A 14,668-nucleotide genomic window follows, 5' to 3' on the forward strand; every position below is an offset into this window, starting at 1 on the left:
GGGGAGTGACGAACAAAAAACCCCAAAGCAAGCGCTGACTGCGGGGGTGCGGGGAGGGTCGTGTCCCCCCTTTCCATGGGGGTCCCGGTGTGTCCCCCCTCCTTTGCCGGGGGCACCGGGCTGGCACCTCCGCCCCGGCGCCGTTCGCGCTGCCGCCTCCCGCCCCCGCGGTGACTCATCCCGGCGGGCGTGGGCTGGGGGCACCGCGTGCGGCTGCTGCCGGTGCCCCCCACGCAGGACGGGGCCCCCCCAAACCCGCACCCCTCACCCGCGGACCCCCGGGAGGGGCGGGCAGCAATGCACGGAGGTTGGGGGGGGAACAGGGGTTACCCCTAATCCCCCCAACCCCGCCTTTCCCCGCTGGAGTTTTCACTCCTGCGGGAGTCGTAGCAAGTCCATGAACCCAGCAAGGCTGGGAGGGAGTTGAGGGGAGGGGGTCGCAGTCCGATGTCCCCCTCCCCTCACCAGGAGCCCCCTCACGCGTGTCCTGGCCGGATGCTGTCATCCCACCGTGCATCCCCCAGCCCCCAGGAGGACAGGCTGGAATTGGAGTACACGCTGTGCTGCTGGAGAGGGGCAAAAGGGGGCAACGGGGACACCTCCAGGAGGTGCTCCAGCTCTGAGGCTGATGGCTGATCCATGCTGGGCGACATCCTGGGGACAGGAACAGCAGGGTGACCGGGTGGGGACTGGGAGGGGCTTCCCCCTGCTGCCCCCTCCCCGTGCTTACCACCGCGGAGGGCTCTGCAGCGACGCTTCCTCCATGAGCGGGAACGGGGGCAGCTCGGGCATGTCCACGTCCTGCGACTCCGCTGAGGGACCCGCGGGCAGCAGCTGCGGGACCTCCCCGGGCAGGAACTGGTTGGGCATGAAGGGTCTGGGGTGGCAAAGAATGGGGTAGAAACTGTGCCCCAGGGCACTCACCAGCCCCAAAGTATTGGGGGGCAATGCTTGGTTTGTGGGGGGCTGGTATGGGGCTCTGCCAGCTTGGCATTGGGTGGGGAGGGGGTAAAGGGGTGCACAGGGCATGGTGCCCCCCTTGCACCTGTGTGCCAGCTCTTACCCAGGGGTCCTGAAGGCAGGGTCCTGGCAGTGGGACAGTGAGGGAGGCGACAGCATCTGTGATGGGCTGTGGGGAGCAGGAGCCCTCAGAGAGAGGGGAACACCCCTGAAATGTGCTGGGGGTGGTGGGGTGTCCCCCATGCCCCCCACCCTGCCCTGCCCTGCTCCTACCTGTGGAAGGGGGGGGTCAGCCTGTCGGGCACCGTCATGATGCTGCTCTCAACCGGGGGGTACCCCCCGGGCATGGGCTGGGGGCAGAATGGAGTGGGGGGGCTGCAGTGCACACACACAGAGGTTCAGATTGAGGGGGGGGCACTGCCACAGCCCCCACCCCACGCCCCACAGCAGGGCACTCACCACATGGGGCCCAGCAGTGGCGGCAGATTCTCAGGGGGCAGCTCGTGCTGCAGCATGGGCAGGTTGAACATCTGGGCCTGGGGGGCCTCGGGGGGGGCCCCCATGGTGCTTGGAGGGTGCTGGTCCCTGCAAAAACACATGGAGGCCATCAGCACTGCCAGGTCCAGGCTCCACATGTGCACTGGGTGCTTAGGGGGCTCTGAAGGGGGACATGTGCCAGGGGGGGCTCAAGGGGGGCTCTGAAGGGGGACATGTGCCAGGGGGGGCTCAAGGGGGGCTCTGAAGGGGACATGTGCCAGGGGGGGCTCTGAAGGGGGACATGTGCCACTGGGTGCTCGAGGGGGCTCTGAAAGGGGACATGTGCCACTGGGTGCTCGAGGGGGCTCTGAAAGGGGACATGTGCCAGGGGGGGCTCTGAAGGGGGACATGTGCCAGGGGAGGCTCAAGGAGGCTCTGAAGGGGGATATGTGGTGCCAGTGGGTGCTTAGGGGGGCTCTGAAGGGGGATATGTGCCAATGGGTGCTTAGGGGGGGCTCTGAAGGGGTGACATGTGCCAATGGGTGCTCAGGGGGGCTCTGAAGGGGACATGTGCCATGGGGGGCTCTGAAGGGGGACATGTGCCACTGGGTGCTTAGGGGGCTCTGAAGGGGACATGTGCCAGTGGGTGCTCAGGGGGGTTCTCAAGGGGGACATGTGCCATGGGGGGCTCTGAAAGGGGACATGTGCCAATGGGTGCTCAGGGGGGCTCTGAAAGGGGACATGTGCCAATGGGTGCTCAAGGGGGCTCTGAAGGGGGACATGTGCCATGGGGGGCTCTGAAGGGGACATGTGCCAATGGGTGCTCAGGGGGGCTCTGAAAGGGGACATGTGCCAGGGGGTCTCAAGGGGGCTCTGAAACCGGACATGTGCCATGGGGGACTCTGAAGGGGGACATGTGCCAGTGGGTGCTCAAGGGGGCTCTGAAGGGGACATGTGCCAGTGGGTGCTTAGGGGGGCTCTGAAGGGGACATGTGCCAGGGGGGGCTCTGAAGGGGGACATGTGCCAGGGGGGGCTCAGGGGGGCTCTGAAAGGGGACATGTGCCAGGGGGACTCTGAAAGGGGACATGTGCCATGGGGGGCTCTGAAGGGGACATGTGCCAGTGGGTGCTCAAGGGGAGGTGGGAGATGCACAGACATGCCCAGCACAGCTTGAGGGCCCACAAGGGGCTCTTTGCCCACCAGCACAGCTCTGTTTTCCCCAGTCAGGCATTTCCCCCTGCTGGCCAGGGGTCTGTGCAATGCCTGGCCCATGTGCACGCACCTCCAGCACAGAGATGGCCTCACACCCACCTTTCACTCTCCACAGTCATCTTGATGGCAGTGGAGACGTAGCCCCGGCCGTCCTTGCCTGTCTGCTCCTCTGCTCAGGGAGGAGAACCATCCATGAACCACCAACCCCACCACGTCCTGCCAATCATCTTTACCAGCCCTAGCTGCCCCTGCAAGCCCTGGGTGACACCCATAACCCCCCTGAGAGCATTGCTGGGGTGCAGAGTGTGTGGGACACCCTGAACCTCAAGTTCATGGCAGAGCTGCAGACCACCAAGGGGCTCCTCAAGGAGCACCACTTCTTCCTGGCCCAGAAGATCTTCAATGAAGAATAGCAGGTAGGTGAACAATTTTGTAATGTAGGGGTCTGAGGCCATATATCTTGTAGGATAGATCATGATACGACCACTGCAATGGGGAAGAAGGTAAGGGAGTAGAAGTCTGTTTTTAGGCTGATGGGGACTTTGAAGTTTATAATGAATTTTCATTCTCAGAAGGAGGTGAGAGGATGGGCCCCTGCAGCCCAGGGCCCATCCAGGCCCTCCTCACTCACTGTTGCAGTGACTCCCAAATGCCTGGTCCTTAACCCCCTGACCTCAGAGCATTGCTGGGGTGCAGAGGGACACCCCAGGACTCACCCAGGCCCTCCCCACTCACTGTTGTCAAAGGCCTGGTCCATAACCCCCCTCCCAGCATTGCTGGGGTGCAGAGGGGGAGCCCAGGACCCATCCAGGCTCTCCCCACTCACTGTTGTAGTGACTCCCAAACTCCTGGTCCATAACCCCCCTCACAGCACTGCAGAGGGGCACCCCAGGGCCCATGCAGGCCCTCCTCACTCACTGTTGTACACCTGGTCCATAACCCCCCTTCACAGCATTGCTGGGGTGCAGAGGGGAGCCCAGGGCTCATCCAGGCTCTCCCCACTCACTGTTGTAGTGACTCCCAAAGGCCTGGTCCTTGGGGATGTTGGGGTACAGGTTCCGCAGCTGCCCCAGGTCCCGGATGCGGTCGCCCAGGGAGCGGATGGACAGGTCCTTGGCAGAGAAGGGCTGGATGTTTTCCACCTGGCTGGAGCCTGAGCGAGGGGAGACACGTCACTGCATTCCAGTGCTGGTTCCTGGAGCTGCCCACAGCCCCTGGCAGGGAGGACCCCTCCCCTGCACAGCACCTGACCCCGTCTCACCGTCCTTGCCCCGCATGACGTAAGCGATGGTGACGCCCCCGATCTCGGAGTCGCTGAAGCGGAGCAGGAAGGTCCCATCTGGCTGCATGCTCAGCAGCTTGCACACATACTGCTTGCTGATGAAGCCCATGATGAGCCTGGAAAGGTGGAGAACAAGGATCAGGATCACCCATGGCAGTGGGGCGGGATCAGGACCCCCTCAAAGCTCAGCCCTGGGGCACCCACCTGTCTGACCAGTAACTTTTGAGGCATCTCTTGGTGAGGTCTAGGACTCCATCAAACCACTGCCAGAAGGTGAATCCTCGGCCAGGGAGGATCTCCTGAGGCAGAAAGAAGCCATGAGGCTCCCCATGGCCATGCTGGCCCCTGCCCACCCTGGCCATCCCTCCCAGTCACCTTGTTGAACTGGGCCCAGGAGACGTGGCGGCTCTGGAAGTCCTCAGGGCTGGCACTGTGGTCATTGAAGATCTTCTGGGCCAGGAAGAAGTAGTGCTCCTTGAGGAGCCCCTTGGTGGTCTGCACCTCTGCCATGAACTTCAGGTTCAGGGTGTCACACATCTTGTCCCAGGGCACCCGCTCGGCCACCACAAAGGGCACTCGGTCCTGTGGCCAGGCAGGGGCACATCAGGACAGGATGCCCACCATGACCCACCCCTGGGCTCCTGCTCCCACCTGCACTGGTGGGAGTCCAAAGCCCAGTCAGCCCCAGCTTCCAGCTCCTTCCCTGCAGCTGGTGGCACTCACAATGTCAGAGAAGGCGTTGTCCCACAGCACGGTGGCTTTGGCATTATTGTCCTGGTTCCCGTGGACGATGACCACAATGGGCAGAGACAGGACCTGGGGGCACACAGTGTCCCTGAGCCAGGCGTGGTGGCTGCCCTGGGACTGTCCCAGTGTCCCACAGGGGAAGGCTCAGCACATCCAGCCCTATCCCATGGTACCTGGAGGTGGATGGAGATGTTGCCAGGGGTCAAGGTGACGTTGGTGCTGAAGAGGACGGCGCATTTCTCCTCCGTCACCGACTCTGAGCCCTTCCGCTCACAGCGCTTGATCTTCTTCAGCAGCTGGGGAGAGAGAGCTGAGCATCCCCAGCCTCAGGACCCCCAAAAACCCAATGGAGCCCCCAGCCCAGCCCCTAGCAGGTGGCACTTACCACGTTTTTGAAGTTGGCACAGCAGTTCCCGCTGGTGGGGTTGGTCTCCAGTGCCACCGTGTTGTGCAAGATCTCCCCCGTGCTCTCACTGGGTAGAGAAGGGGGTCAGGGAGGGAATGGTGGTGGGGAAACCCCCTTCCCTCACACCCACTGCTCACCTGAGGGTGTTGCTGTAGTTGCTGAGCTCCAGCTCCCGTGCCTGCTTCTCTGTCACCATGTCAGCCCTCACCACGTAGGGCTTGGGCAGCACCTTCAGCAGCCGCGGGCCCAGCAGGAACCGCACGCTCGCCTGGAACTTGGTCTGGGTCTTCAGCACCTGTGGGGGCTGCTTCTCCACCAGGAAGGAGCTGAGGGACAAAGGGACACCGTGGCACTTGGCACAGCCACCAGACCCACCTCAATCCCTGGCCACCACAGCCTCCAGGTGTTACCTCTTGACCAGGCTGGACAGGACCTCGTTGAAGCGCTCCAGGAGCCGGGGCAGCAGCTCAGGGCCCAGCTCTGTGCTCGCTGCCATCACCTGCTGCTGCAGCTGGAAGTAAACCTCGACCAGGTTCTCACACCTGGGGAAAGGGGGACACTCAGCACCCCATCCTCACTCACCTGGTGGTGGGAGCAGGTTGCTCAGGATCCCCCAGCTTTGCTCTGTGCCCCCTCACCTCTTCTGCAGCGGCGCCAGATTCTCCTCAAAGACGGCCCCATTCCCTGCCAGCTGCTGTTGTCTCTTCCAAATCTGGATCCTCTTCAGGACCTGCTGTTTGGCCGCCTCCAGCTCCTTCACAGCCTCCAGGATGAGGGTGGGCAGCTCTCTGGGAGCCACGGGGCTCTGCACAGCCCCATCCCGCCCTGGCCCCTCCTCCTGGAGCGCCTGGATCTCCCGCACTCGGTGCTGCAGCCGCTGCAGCCCCAGGCTGAACTTCAGCTCCTCCTGGCGCCGGTGGAAGCTGAGAGGCAGGTGATGGTCCTGGGGCAGAGCAGAGAGGGGTCAGGGCGGGTTGTGGGTGGCTCTGCACCTCGGGGTGCCCGGGAGGAGGGCAGGGGGCACCCACCCGTTTGAGCACGGCTGCCTTCTCGCCCTCCAGGACGGCTCTGACGACGGCCACCAGCCGCAGAGGGTCCCGGCAGAAGGTGTTCTGGGGAGGGGGACACAAATTAGGGGTGTCAGGGGGGACACCCTTGCCCCCTCCCACCCCTTCTCCTTCCCACAACACCTGGACAACGTAATTCAGGGGTTCTGTAACAACCACAGAGCTGATTTCCAGCTTTAAAACCGCTTTAAATGGCGCACAGAATCATGGGATATCTGGAGTTGGAGGGAACATCAGGATCATCGGCTCCAACTCTATTTTTTTTTTTGGTATAAAAAGTAGAAGAATCAACTTCAAATAGAGAAAAAAAAAATCCAAACTGAAAGGATTCCTGTGAGCATTTCCTCCAGCATCCAGCCTGACACCTGGGGGAGACTCTCCCAGCTGCCCTGGGTGGATCAATGCTTTCCACTGAAAAAAAACAGGGAGAGGAATTCCCCTGCTGGCTCTGCCTCCCGTGTCCCTGTGCCAGCTTCTGCGGCCTTCACGCATTTCCCAAATTAGCAACTTCCCAAAACAGCAGCAGAAACGCGATGGGGGAATGGCTGATGACGTGCTTGGTGGGTTCCTGTGCCGGTGGGAGCTCCAGTGTGGGGGTCTGGATGCAGCCCCGTGGGCTTTTCCAGGGAAAATTTGGAATTCAGGGGATGAGAAGCCCAAGTTTGGCTCCCATCTGCACCCTGTGGTTGCCCATCCTGGGGGTCACCTGGCCACACCAGCACCAAGAGCAGGGAACAGCCTGGCTGGGCATGGAGAAATGAAGATTTGGTGTTCTGGGATGAGGGATGGAAGGAGGAGTGAACACAGGAGGGCTGCTCTGCGTCAGCATTTTAAATAATAAAAAATCCCTAAGCTGAAACATCTGCTTGTTTCCTACAGCAAAAAAGCAACAAAGCAACAAAGCAACAAAATCTTGTTTTGAAAAGTCACCCTGTTCCCCAGAAGTTGTGACTAAAGCTGATCCCTTCCCAAATGTTGAATATTAAAAAGGTCTGTTACCAAAAATAAGCAGAATTTTCAACCAGAATGGGGCTCTGGGAGTGAGCCCTGCTCAGCTGTGGTGCTCCGAGCTCCACTGGCCAGAGGAGATAAATCAGAGGGTTGTGAAAGAGACAGAGCAATTCCAACAGCCTTGATAAGAGAAAGAGCACCAAAAATGAAACTCAGAGCTCACGGCAGGAGGAAATGCAGACCCACAAAGCCTGGAGGAAGGAGAAATCAAACACTTGAGCAGAAAATGGGGAACATCTGCAGAGACAGCCCTCAGATGCCAACAACTGGGGGCTGAGGGGCTCGAGGGGTCCCCCACAGGACCATTTCAGGGAAGATGTGGCTGCAGAACCTTAGACACCAAAAAAAAATCCCAAAACCCCAATAGCTGAGTCTGTTCACTGCTCACAAGCCTGGAAAATTTTGTCACACAGGGACCATCCTGAGGAATTGAGCCATTCCAGCATAAAATAACCAAGTTTTCCTGGGAGCTGGCTGCAATCCCAGCGTGGCCCAGCCCCAGGGTCCCTGCACACCTCGAGGTTGCTGACTTGCTGCAGGATCTGGCACTGCTGCCCGTCGCTGCCGGCAGCGCTGCGGAGTTTGTCCAGCATTTCTGAGAGCATCCTGCTGGCCATGCTGGTGCAGAAGGCATCTGAGCCATTGATGAACTCCCTGGAGAGGGGAAAAGTTGGGAGAATGGGCATGGATCCCACTCCTACCCCTGCGTGATCCCCAAGTTCCAGGGAGGAAGGGTCTGGGGGACTCACCAGGGTTGGTTCTCCAGCCACTCGGCCAGGAGACAGCGCAGGCTCCGGGGAAACTCCGTGGAGAGGCTGCTGAACTCCTCTGGTGGCATGTGGGACACGAGGTTCCACAGGGACATCGTGGAACAGTCACCTGCAGACAGGAGAGGGGATATTGACCACTTGAGCAGCCCCAGCCAGCCCTTGAGGGTCAAGAGCTGCTGCTTGTCCCTCCACGTCTGAACCTGCTGCTCCACTGGGCTGGGGCGGCTGGGGAGGAGGAGGAGAAGGAGGAGGAGGGGAAGGTTGATCCAGGATCAGCTTCTTGGGCAATCCTGGGCGGGCTGGCAGCCCACTTGTGCCTCAGTTTCACGAATCTCTGGGGATTCCCTGCTCCTTTTGCCACAAGGATTTTCAAAGGGATGGGCAAGTGCTGCTGGACTGGGCATGGGAGAGCTGGAAGAGTGTGGAACTCCTGGACAGCTGGAGAAGTGTGAACTCCCCTAAACTTGGTGAGGCTGTTCCTCTGGGGTGACCCCAGTGAGGTGGCTGTGCCCCAGAATTTCCTCAGGTGTCCCTCACAAGGAGGGCCCCTCACACTCAGTGGACTGCAGAGATCAGGAAAAGCAAGAACAGAACTGGAAAGAGGCTTTACATAGGAAATTCTACCTGGAATGCCTGGGCTGGAGACCCTCACACTCAGTGGGCTCAAGATATCAGGAGAGGCAAGAACAGAACAGAACTGGAATGAGGCATTACATTGGGAATTCCACCTGGAATGCCTGAGCTGGAGGCCCTCACACTCGGTAGGCTCCAGAGATCAGGAAAAGCAAGAACAGAACTGGAATGAGGGAATTCCACCTGGAAATTCCACCTGGAATGGCTGAGTTGGAGGCCCTCACATTCGGTAGGCTCCAGAGATCAGGAAAAGCAAGAACAGAACTGGAATGAGGCATTAGATTGGGAATTCCACCTGGAATGAGGGGCTAGATGGGGAATTCCACCTGGAATGCCCGGGCTGGAGGCTCACGGCCCCACCGCACCCCAAGGTGGGCGTCGGAACCCCAACACTCCCAGCCCGTCCCCTCAGCACTGCCCGCGCCTCTTCCCGTCAGCTCCCGCCCTCGCTCCCGCCCCGCTCGCCCCCTCAAGCCCCGCCGCAGCCCCGCGGGCCCGCCCGGCCAGGGGGGTCTCCAGGCGCACACACACAAACACACACACACCTCGCTGCCGGTTCCGCCGGCCCCGCCCGGGGCCAAGGCCCGATCCCGCGGCGGATCCCGCAGCGCGGGCGGCGTCTCACAGCCCAGCCGAGGGGCCGGGCAGCGGCGGGACCCCCGGGGCGGCGCGGGCCGGGCCTGCCGTGCCCTCAGGCGAAGGGGCGAGCGCGGAGCCGCGGGCACGGCTCGAGTCCCCCCGCGGGCAGCGCGTTGTTCCCCACGGGCCTGGGCCGCGCGGAGCCGCCGAAGGCGTAGGGCGGAGGTGGAGCTGAGAGACTCCGAGAAGCCTGCGAGGGGAAGGAAGCCGGCGTCACTGGGCAACGTCGCGGCCGGAGCAAACAAACGCCTGCGGCCTGCCCGGAGCCCTGAGGAGGGAGCAGCCCGGGGCTCGCCAGCCCTCACGGTGCCATCCCAGGAAGGCACCGGTCATGGTGGCTGCAGGTTGACGCCTTCCAGAAATGCTTTTGCTTTCGACTTCACGCTGCCCGGAGTAAACAGATTCCAAGGATTCACTGCAGGGCATGAGGTGACTCCCAGGGGTCAATGCCCGGTGGGAAACGCACACAGCAGTTCTGGGAATGCTGCTGGGCTTTTCCCCACAGTCCCAATGGGATTCTTGGCAGGAGGGGGAAAAGCAGCCTCTCCTTTTGCCACCCTCGAGGTTAATCCCCATGCTCCTTCCCCATTAAACCTGTATTTCTGCTCAGCCCTGGGAAGCAGCTGCTGGCTGGAAGCGCCAACCCGGAGCGTAAGCCTTAAGCCAGGCATGCCTGGATCTGCTGGGAGCCTGCAGGAGAAGCTGCTCTGCTCCCTCCTCCTCCCACAGCCCAGGAGGAGCTCGAGGCGGGGGATCTGCCTTGTCCCCTCCTGGCATCAATCACAGCAGCTCTTTCAGCCCAGGCGTGCTCTGAATCCTTCCAATCCCAATTTCCAGCTTTCCCTCTTCTGGTTTTCCCAATTCCCTCCTGGGGGCAACATCCCATGGGGACCCTCCTCCAAGGGAAAACCGAGGTCGCAGCTGTGTTATAGCCGGGAAAACCGGCTCGACGCGGGGCAGGACACAACACAACACCTGGGGAGGGGGAGAAGCCGCCCCCCACCCTCTCCCCCTCCCCAAACCCTCTCTACGCAGCCACTTTCGCTTCCTTCTCCACCCAAGGGCTTTGCCTACCCGTGAGGCTGGGCGAGAAGGTGGCTCAGGCTCGGAGGGGGGGCTCAGGGACCCCCCAGAGTCTCAGTACGAGCTTTGTGCTGTCACTGCAACAGGAAACCTTGTTCCCAAGCTGGAAGTGCCGTAACACTCCCCGGCCGCTTCCCGGTCCCGGGGTGCTGCCGTACATCCCACGGATGTTACTCATTAACCACCAGCCCTTGCTGGCAGCCAACCTCAGTCCCCAATCCTTGGGCAGGCTGTGTTGGGGGGACAGGGATGGATCCCACCCCTGGCCATGTCCCCTCTGCGATGTCCCAGCCTGGATCTGTGATCTCCCAGCCCTCTGCACCCTCCTCACCCTGCGGGGGCACCTCAGAGCACGTTCCCTATCCTGCCCGCAAATTCCTCGAGGCTTTCTCGGATATTCCAAGGTTTTCCAAATGCTATGAACACCCGGACTTCTCTCTGACTCTGTCCTCACCGGGAGGAACCCGAGGGACATTTCTGCCCCTCAGCGTGCCTCAGTTTCCCCAGAGTGCTGAGGACGCCACTGCTGCCAGCCGAGGCTGAGGCCAGAACACAGGACACGGTGGGACACTGGTGACAGTGCCACGAGGAGGACACCCACGTGTTGGGGGCATGAAATTTCCTCTGGTTCGTAGGAAAAGGAGCAGGGCCTTCCCAGCCGACCCAGCCCAGGATGACTCACAGCTCCGGGAGCCCGGCCTGGATTTGGTGCCGCTCCCGTATCAGGAACTCACTGTCGAGGTCCATGAGTGGGAGAGGGGAAAGAAGGGATCTTCCTTTGCCCCATGCATGCCCTGTCCCTAAACAGTGCCCAGCCAGGAGAGTGGGGTGCCAGCAGAGCTGGATGCCAGCAGAGCTGCATGCCATCCTCAGTAGGTGCTCCGGACTTCGGGTGGAGCTCGGCCGCATGTGGCCGATGCAGCCTCGGTGCCACCAGTTCCAGAGCCCCTTCCCCATCCCCATCCCATCCCAAACACCCCAGTGAGGGGCTGACAAGGGGGACCTCCCCCTCAGCCTGTCACACGTCGCACTGCCCACCCCCAGAGCAGGGAAGTGTCCTTGGACAGCACCCCCAGCCCCGGGTATCCCCCACCTCTGGGATATCCCGTCCCACCCCGGTTCTCAGCTCGGTGCCCCGAACCGGGAGGTGCCAAGCAGTGGCAGAGCTCCCGGTCCCGCCCACCGTTACCTGGCGAGAGCAGCCACGGGCAGGGGGCGGCCGCTCCGGCCGGTCCCCGCGGCCTCTCGTTCACTCCATAGCGGCGGCGGGCGCGGCCGGTCCCCGCTCCGCCGGGAAGCGCCGAGCGCAGGAAGAGGGAGGAGACGCGTGAGCGGATCGATGGGAGGGCACCGGGATCGGGACGAGTCCCGGCAGGACCTGGGATCCCCGCACGTCGCCGCCGAGGGGCTGCGGCACCCACCGGCTCGGCGTCCGTCCCATATCAGCCCCCACCCGGTCGTGACCCCACTCTTGCCCCGTATCTCCCATTCCTGTCCCTCTTATCAAGACCACGCTCTTACCCCAAATCCCACTCGTGACCCCCATGCAGCCCCCACACACCCACTGCTCGTACCCACGCGTGTTCCCCGGCCCCATCTGTGACACCCGCTCCTGGCCCTACTCCTGCTCTAATCAGGTCCTTCTTTGCCGCCCTTCCAAGCTCCCCGCCCACCCCCGTGGGTGTCCCGGTTCCGTGGCACCGCTGTTCCCGTGCACACCGGGCCGTTGATCCGGGCTACACCTTCCCCGCACGGTTTGAACCCCGGTCCCCGTCCTGGGATTCGTGCCCGTGGCTGGTCCCGGGCTGTGCTGCGCCCTCCGGTACCGAACCGAACACGGGAGCGGGGGCACTGAAAGGGGTGCTCGTTGCTTGGGGGGGATTTGGTTCTTCACGGGGGGTACCCGGCCAGCCCCGGGGCGCTCCTTCGACAGCTCCGACCCCCGCGCCCACCGGAGCGGCGGGGGCAGCACCGGGCACGGCCGCCTCGGGGCCGCTAGGGGGCGCTGCCGCACCGCGGTGCTACCGGGGCGAACCGAGGATGGCGGGGCCGGTGCTGCCGGGGCTGGGGATGCGGTACCGGGGCTGGGGATGCGGTACCGGGGGTAGAGATGCGGCACCGGGACCGGGGATGCGGTACCGGGGCTGGGGATGAAGTACCGGGGCTTGGGATGCGGTACCGTGGGTGGAGATGCGGTACCGGGGGTGAGGATGCGATACCAGGACTGGGGATGCTGTACCGGGGGTGGGGATGCTGTACCGGGGGTGGGAATGCGGGACCGGGGGTGGGGATGTGGTATCGGGACTGGGGATGCGATACCGGGGTTGGGACAGGGCTGTTCCTCCCGGCTCCTCCCGGGAACGCCAGTGAACTCTCGGTGCTGCCATTCCGAGCATCAAACGCGCCCGGGGGTCCCGCGAGCGCGGCTTATCCACGGTGTACCGGAACATCCCGGGAGAGTGGAAACCCGTTCGGGACTGGAAAAGGGCTTCCCGGGCTCCCCACGCCCCCGTCCAGGACGGTCTCGAGTGCGGAGGGGGCTGTGGGAGGAATCAGAATCGCACCCGCTCCCCGGGTCCTGTGCGACTTTTGGGGGCTCTGGGGGAATGCGAGGTACAGAACCGGCCCCCAAAACCCCTCCAGCCCACCGGGTTACACCTCGATTTTTGCCACCCCGGCACTTCTGCCGGGGCGGCGTCCCGGGAACATCTGGACGTTCTCCCGAACATCTGGCGCCGCAGCAGCCTGAATCACCCTCTCCCCCCGCAGCTGCCTGAGCGGGGTGGGGCGGAGCGGGAGTGTGACATAATTAAAAAAACATATGACATCACGCGGAGGGGTCGCATGGTGCCCAATGACGGCGCCGGCATCGCTGCCCATCTCCCACCTCGGCCCCGGGCCCTGGCAGGCAGCGGGGTATCCAGTGGATGACGTCACGGCTCCGTCTCTGACGTCACGGCTCTCAGTCAAAGCAGGAGTTGGGTGAGTGATGGCGGGACCCCCATGATGGGGGTCTGCTGTTCTGGACCCCCGATCCTGAGCCTTGCTTCTGTAGCCGCTGCAGGGATGGCTGGGGGGACAGCGAGGGTCCTGGGGGGTGACAGCTCTGGGGCGTGACAAGAGACCCCCTGTTCTGGGGGAAACAGTGAGGGTCTTGTGTCCTGGGGGGTCACCCCTGCCTTGGGGGGACAGTGAGAGCCCTGTGCCCTTGGACATGGTGAGGGTTCTGTGCCCTGGGGGACGACAGGGACCCCCAGCGTTGGGGGGACAGCGAGGGTCCTGTGCCCTGGTGGCGAGGGGGAAACCCCCTGCTTTGGGGGGACAATGAGGGTCCCACTGCCCTGGGGGGTGATGAGAGACCCCCCCACATTGGGGGAACAGTGAGGGTCTCACTGCCCTGGGGGGTGACAGGGGACCCCCTGCTTTGGGGGGACAGTGAGGGTCCCACTGCCCTCGGACATAGCGAGGGTCCCACTGCCCTTGGGGGGACAGTGAGGGTCCCAAAGCCCTTGGGGTGCTGATGGTGTTGCTGTGCTGGGAGAATGGCGATGCTCCTGATGCCTTCGAGGATGGTGAAGGGCCCGGGACAGCGAAGGTCCTGCAGCCCCGAGAGGGTCCCGCTGCCCCTGAGGATGATGAGGGTCCCGCTGCCCCTGAGGATGATGAGGGTCCTGCTATCCCGGCCGTTTCTGACCCACGGCCGGTACCGTGTGCCGGTAGAGGGGAGCTGGGCCTGCCCCACACCTGGGGGCCACCACAGCAGGGCCGGGCCGGGCTCTGGAGCGGCATCGCGGGCCGGTACCGCGTGTGAACGGGACCCGCAGCGCTGTACCTGTACCTGTACCTGTACCTGTACCTGTACCTGTACCTGTGTCACACCGGCCCCGGCCCCGGTGCCCTGCTCGTACCATACTGACACCGACACCGACACCGGCACCGGACCCCTCCCAGACCATACTGACACCGACAGTCCCACCGGATCTCTGCCCGTACCATACTGACACGGACACTCCTACCGGATCTCTGGACGTACCATACTGACATTGATACCGGCACCGGACCCCTGACACCGATACCGACACCTCTGCCTGTATATATATTATTGACACCGGACCCCTGCCCGGACCGTACCGATACCAATACCGGTACCGGCACCGGACCGCTGCCCGGACCATACCGATAGCAATACCGGTACCGACACCGGACCGCTGCCCGGACCATACCGATAGCAATACCGGTACCGACACCGGACCCTGTCCCTGCCCACACCCACCGGGGGGCGCAGCCCCGGCCCAGCACGCGCATGCGCGTAGGACCCCCCCCCAACGCCACGCGCGTGTCCCCCCCCCCCCCCCGTTCCCGTCCGCGGCGGCGGCGGCT

General features: G+C 62.9%; 1 protein-coding gene across 3 annotated transcripts; it reads right to left on the reverse strand.

Annotated features, from left to right (window-relative positions):
- Positions 1-55: 55 nt before the first annotated feature.
- STAT6 (signal transducer and activator of transcription 6) lies at positions 56-11,710 on the reverse strand. 3 transcript variants are annotated; one of them, XM_074530912.1, is made up of 20 exons: positions 11,478-11,710; positions 7,913-8,042; positions 7,679-7,817; positions 6,114-6,197; positions 5,724-6,028; positions 5,496-5,627; positions 5,223-5,411; positions 5,065-5,152; positions 4,853-4,975; positions 4,656-4,748; positions 4,308-4,514; positions 4,137-4,231; positions 3,912-4,048; positions 3,657-3,803; positions 2,750-2,819; positions 1,420-1,545; positions 1,234-1,335; positions 1,064-1,129; positions 731-877; positions 56-654 (listed from the first exon to the last, which is right to left on the reverse strand). In XM_074530912.1, exons 2-20 carry the CDS (start codon positions 8,026-8,028, stop codon positions 477-479), a joined length of 2,544 nt encoding a protein of 847 aa, XP_074387013.1. In that variant the 5' UTR covers positions 8,029-8,042; positions 11,478-11,710; the 3' UTR covers positions 56-476. The 3 variants fall into 3 exon arrangements, with proteins under 3 accessions (XP_074387013.1, XP_074387012.1, XP_074387011.1); XM_074530911.1 differs by lacking the exon at positions 11,478-11,710 and adding an exon at positions 10,280-11,186; XM_074530910.1 differs by lacking the exon at positions 11,478-11,710 and adding an exon at positions 9,112-9,249.
- Positions 11,711-14,668: the final 2,958 nt, after the last annotated feature.

The sequence above is a fragment of the Zonotrichia albicollis genome, chromosome 33, assembly GCF_047830755.1.
Source record: "Zonotrichia albicollis isolate bZonAlb1 chromosome 33, bZonAlb1.hap1, whole genome shotgun sequence".
Taxonomy (NCBI): Eukaryota; Metazoa; Chordata; class Aves; order Passeriformes; family Passerellidae; genus Zonotrichia; species Zonotrichia albicollis.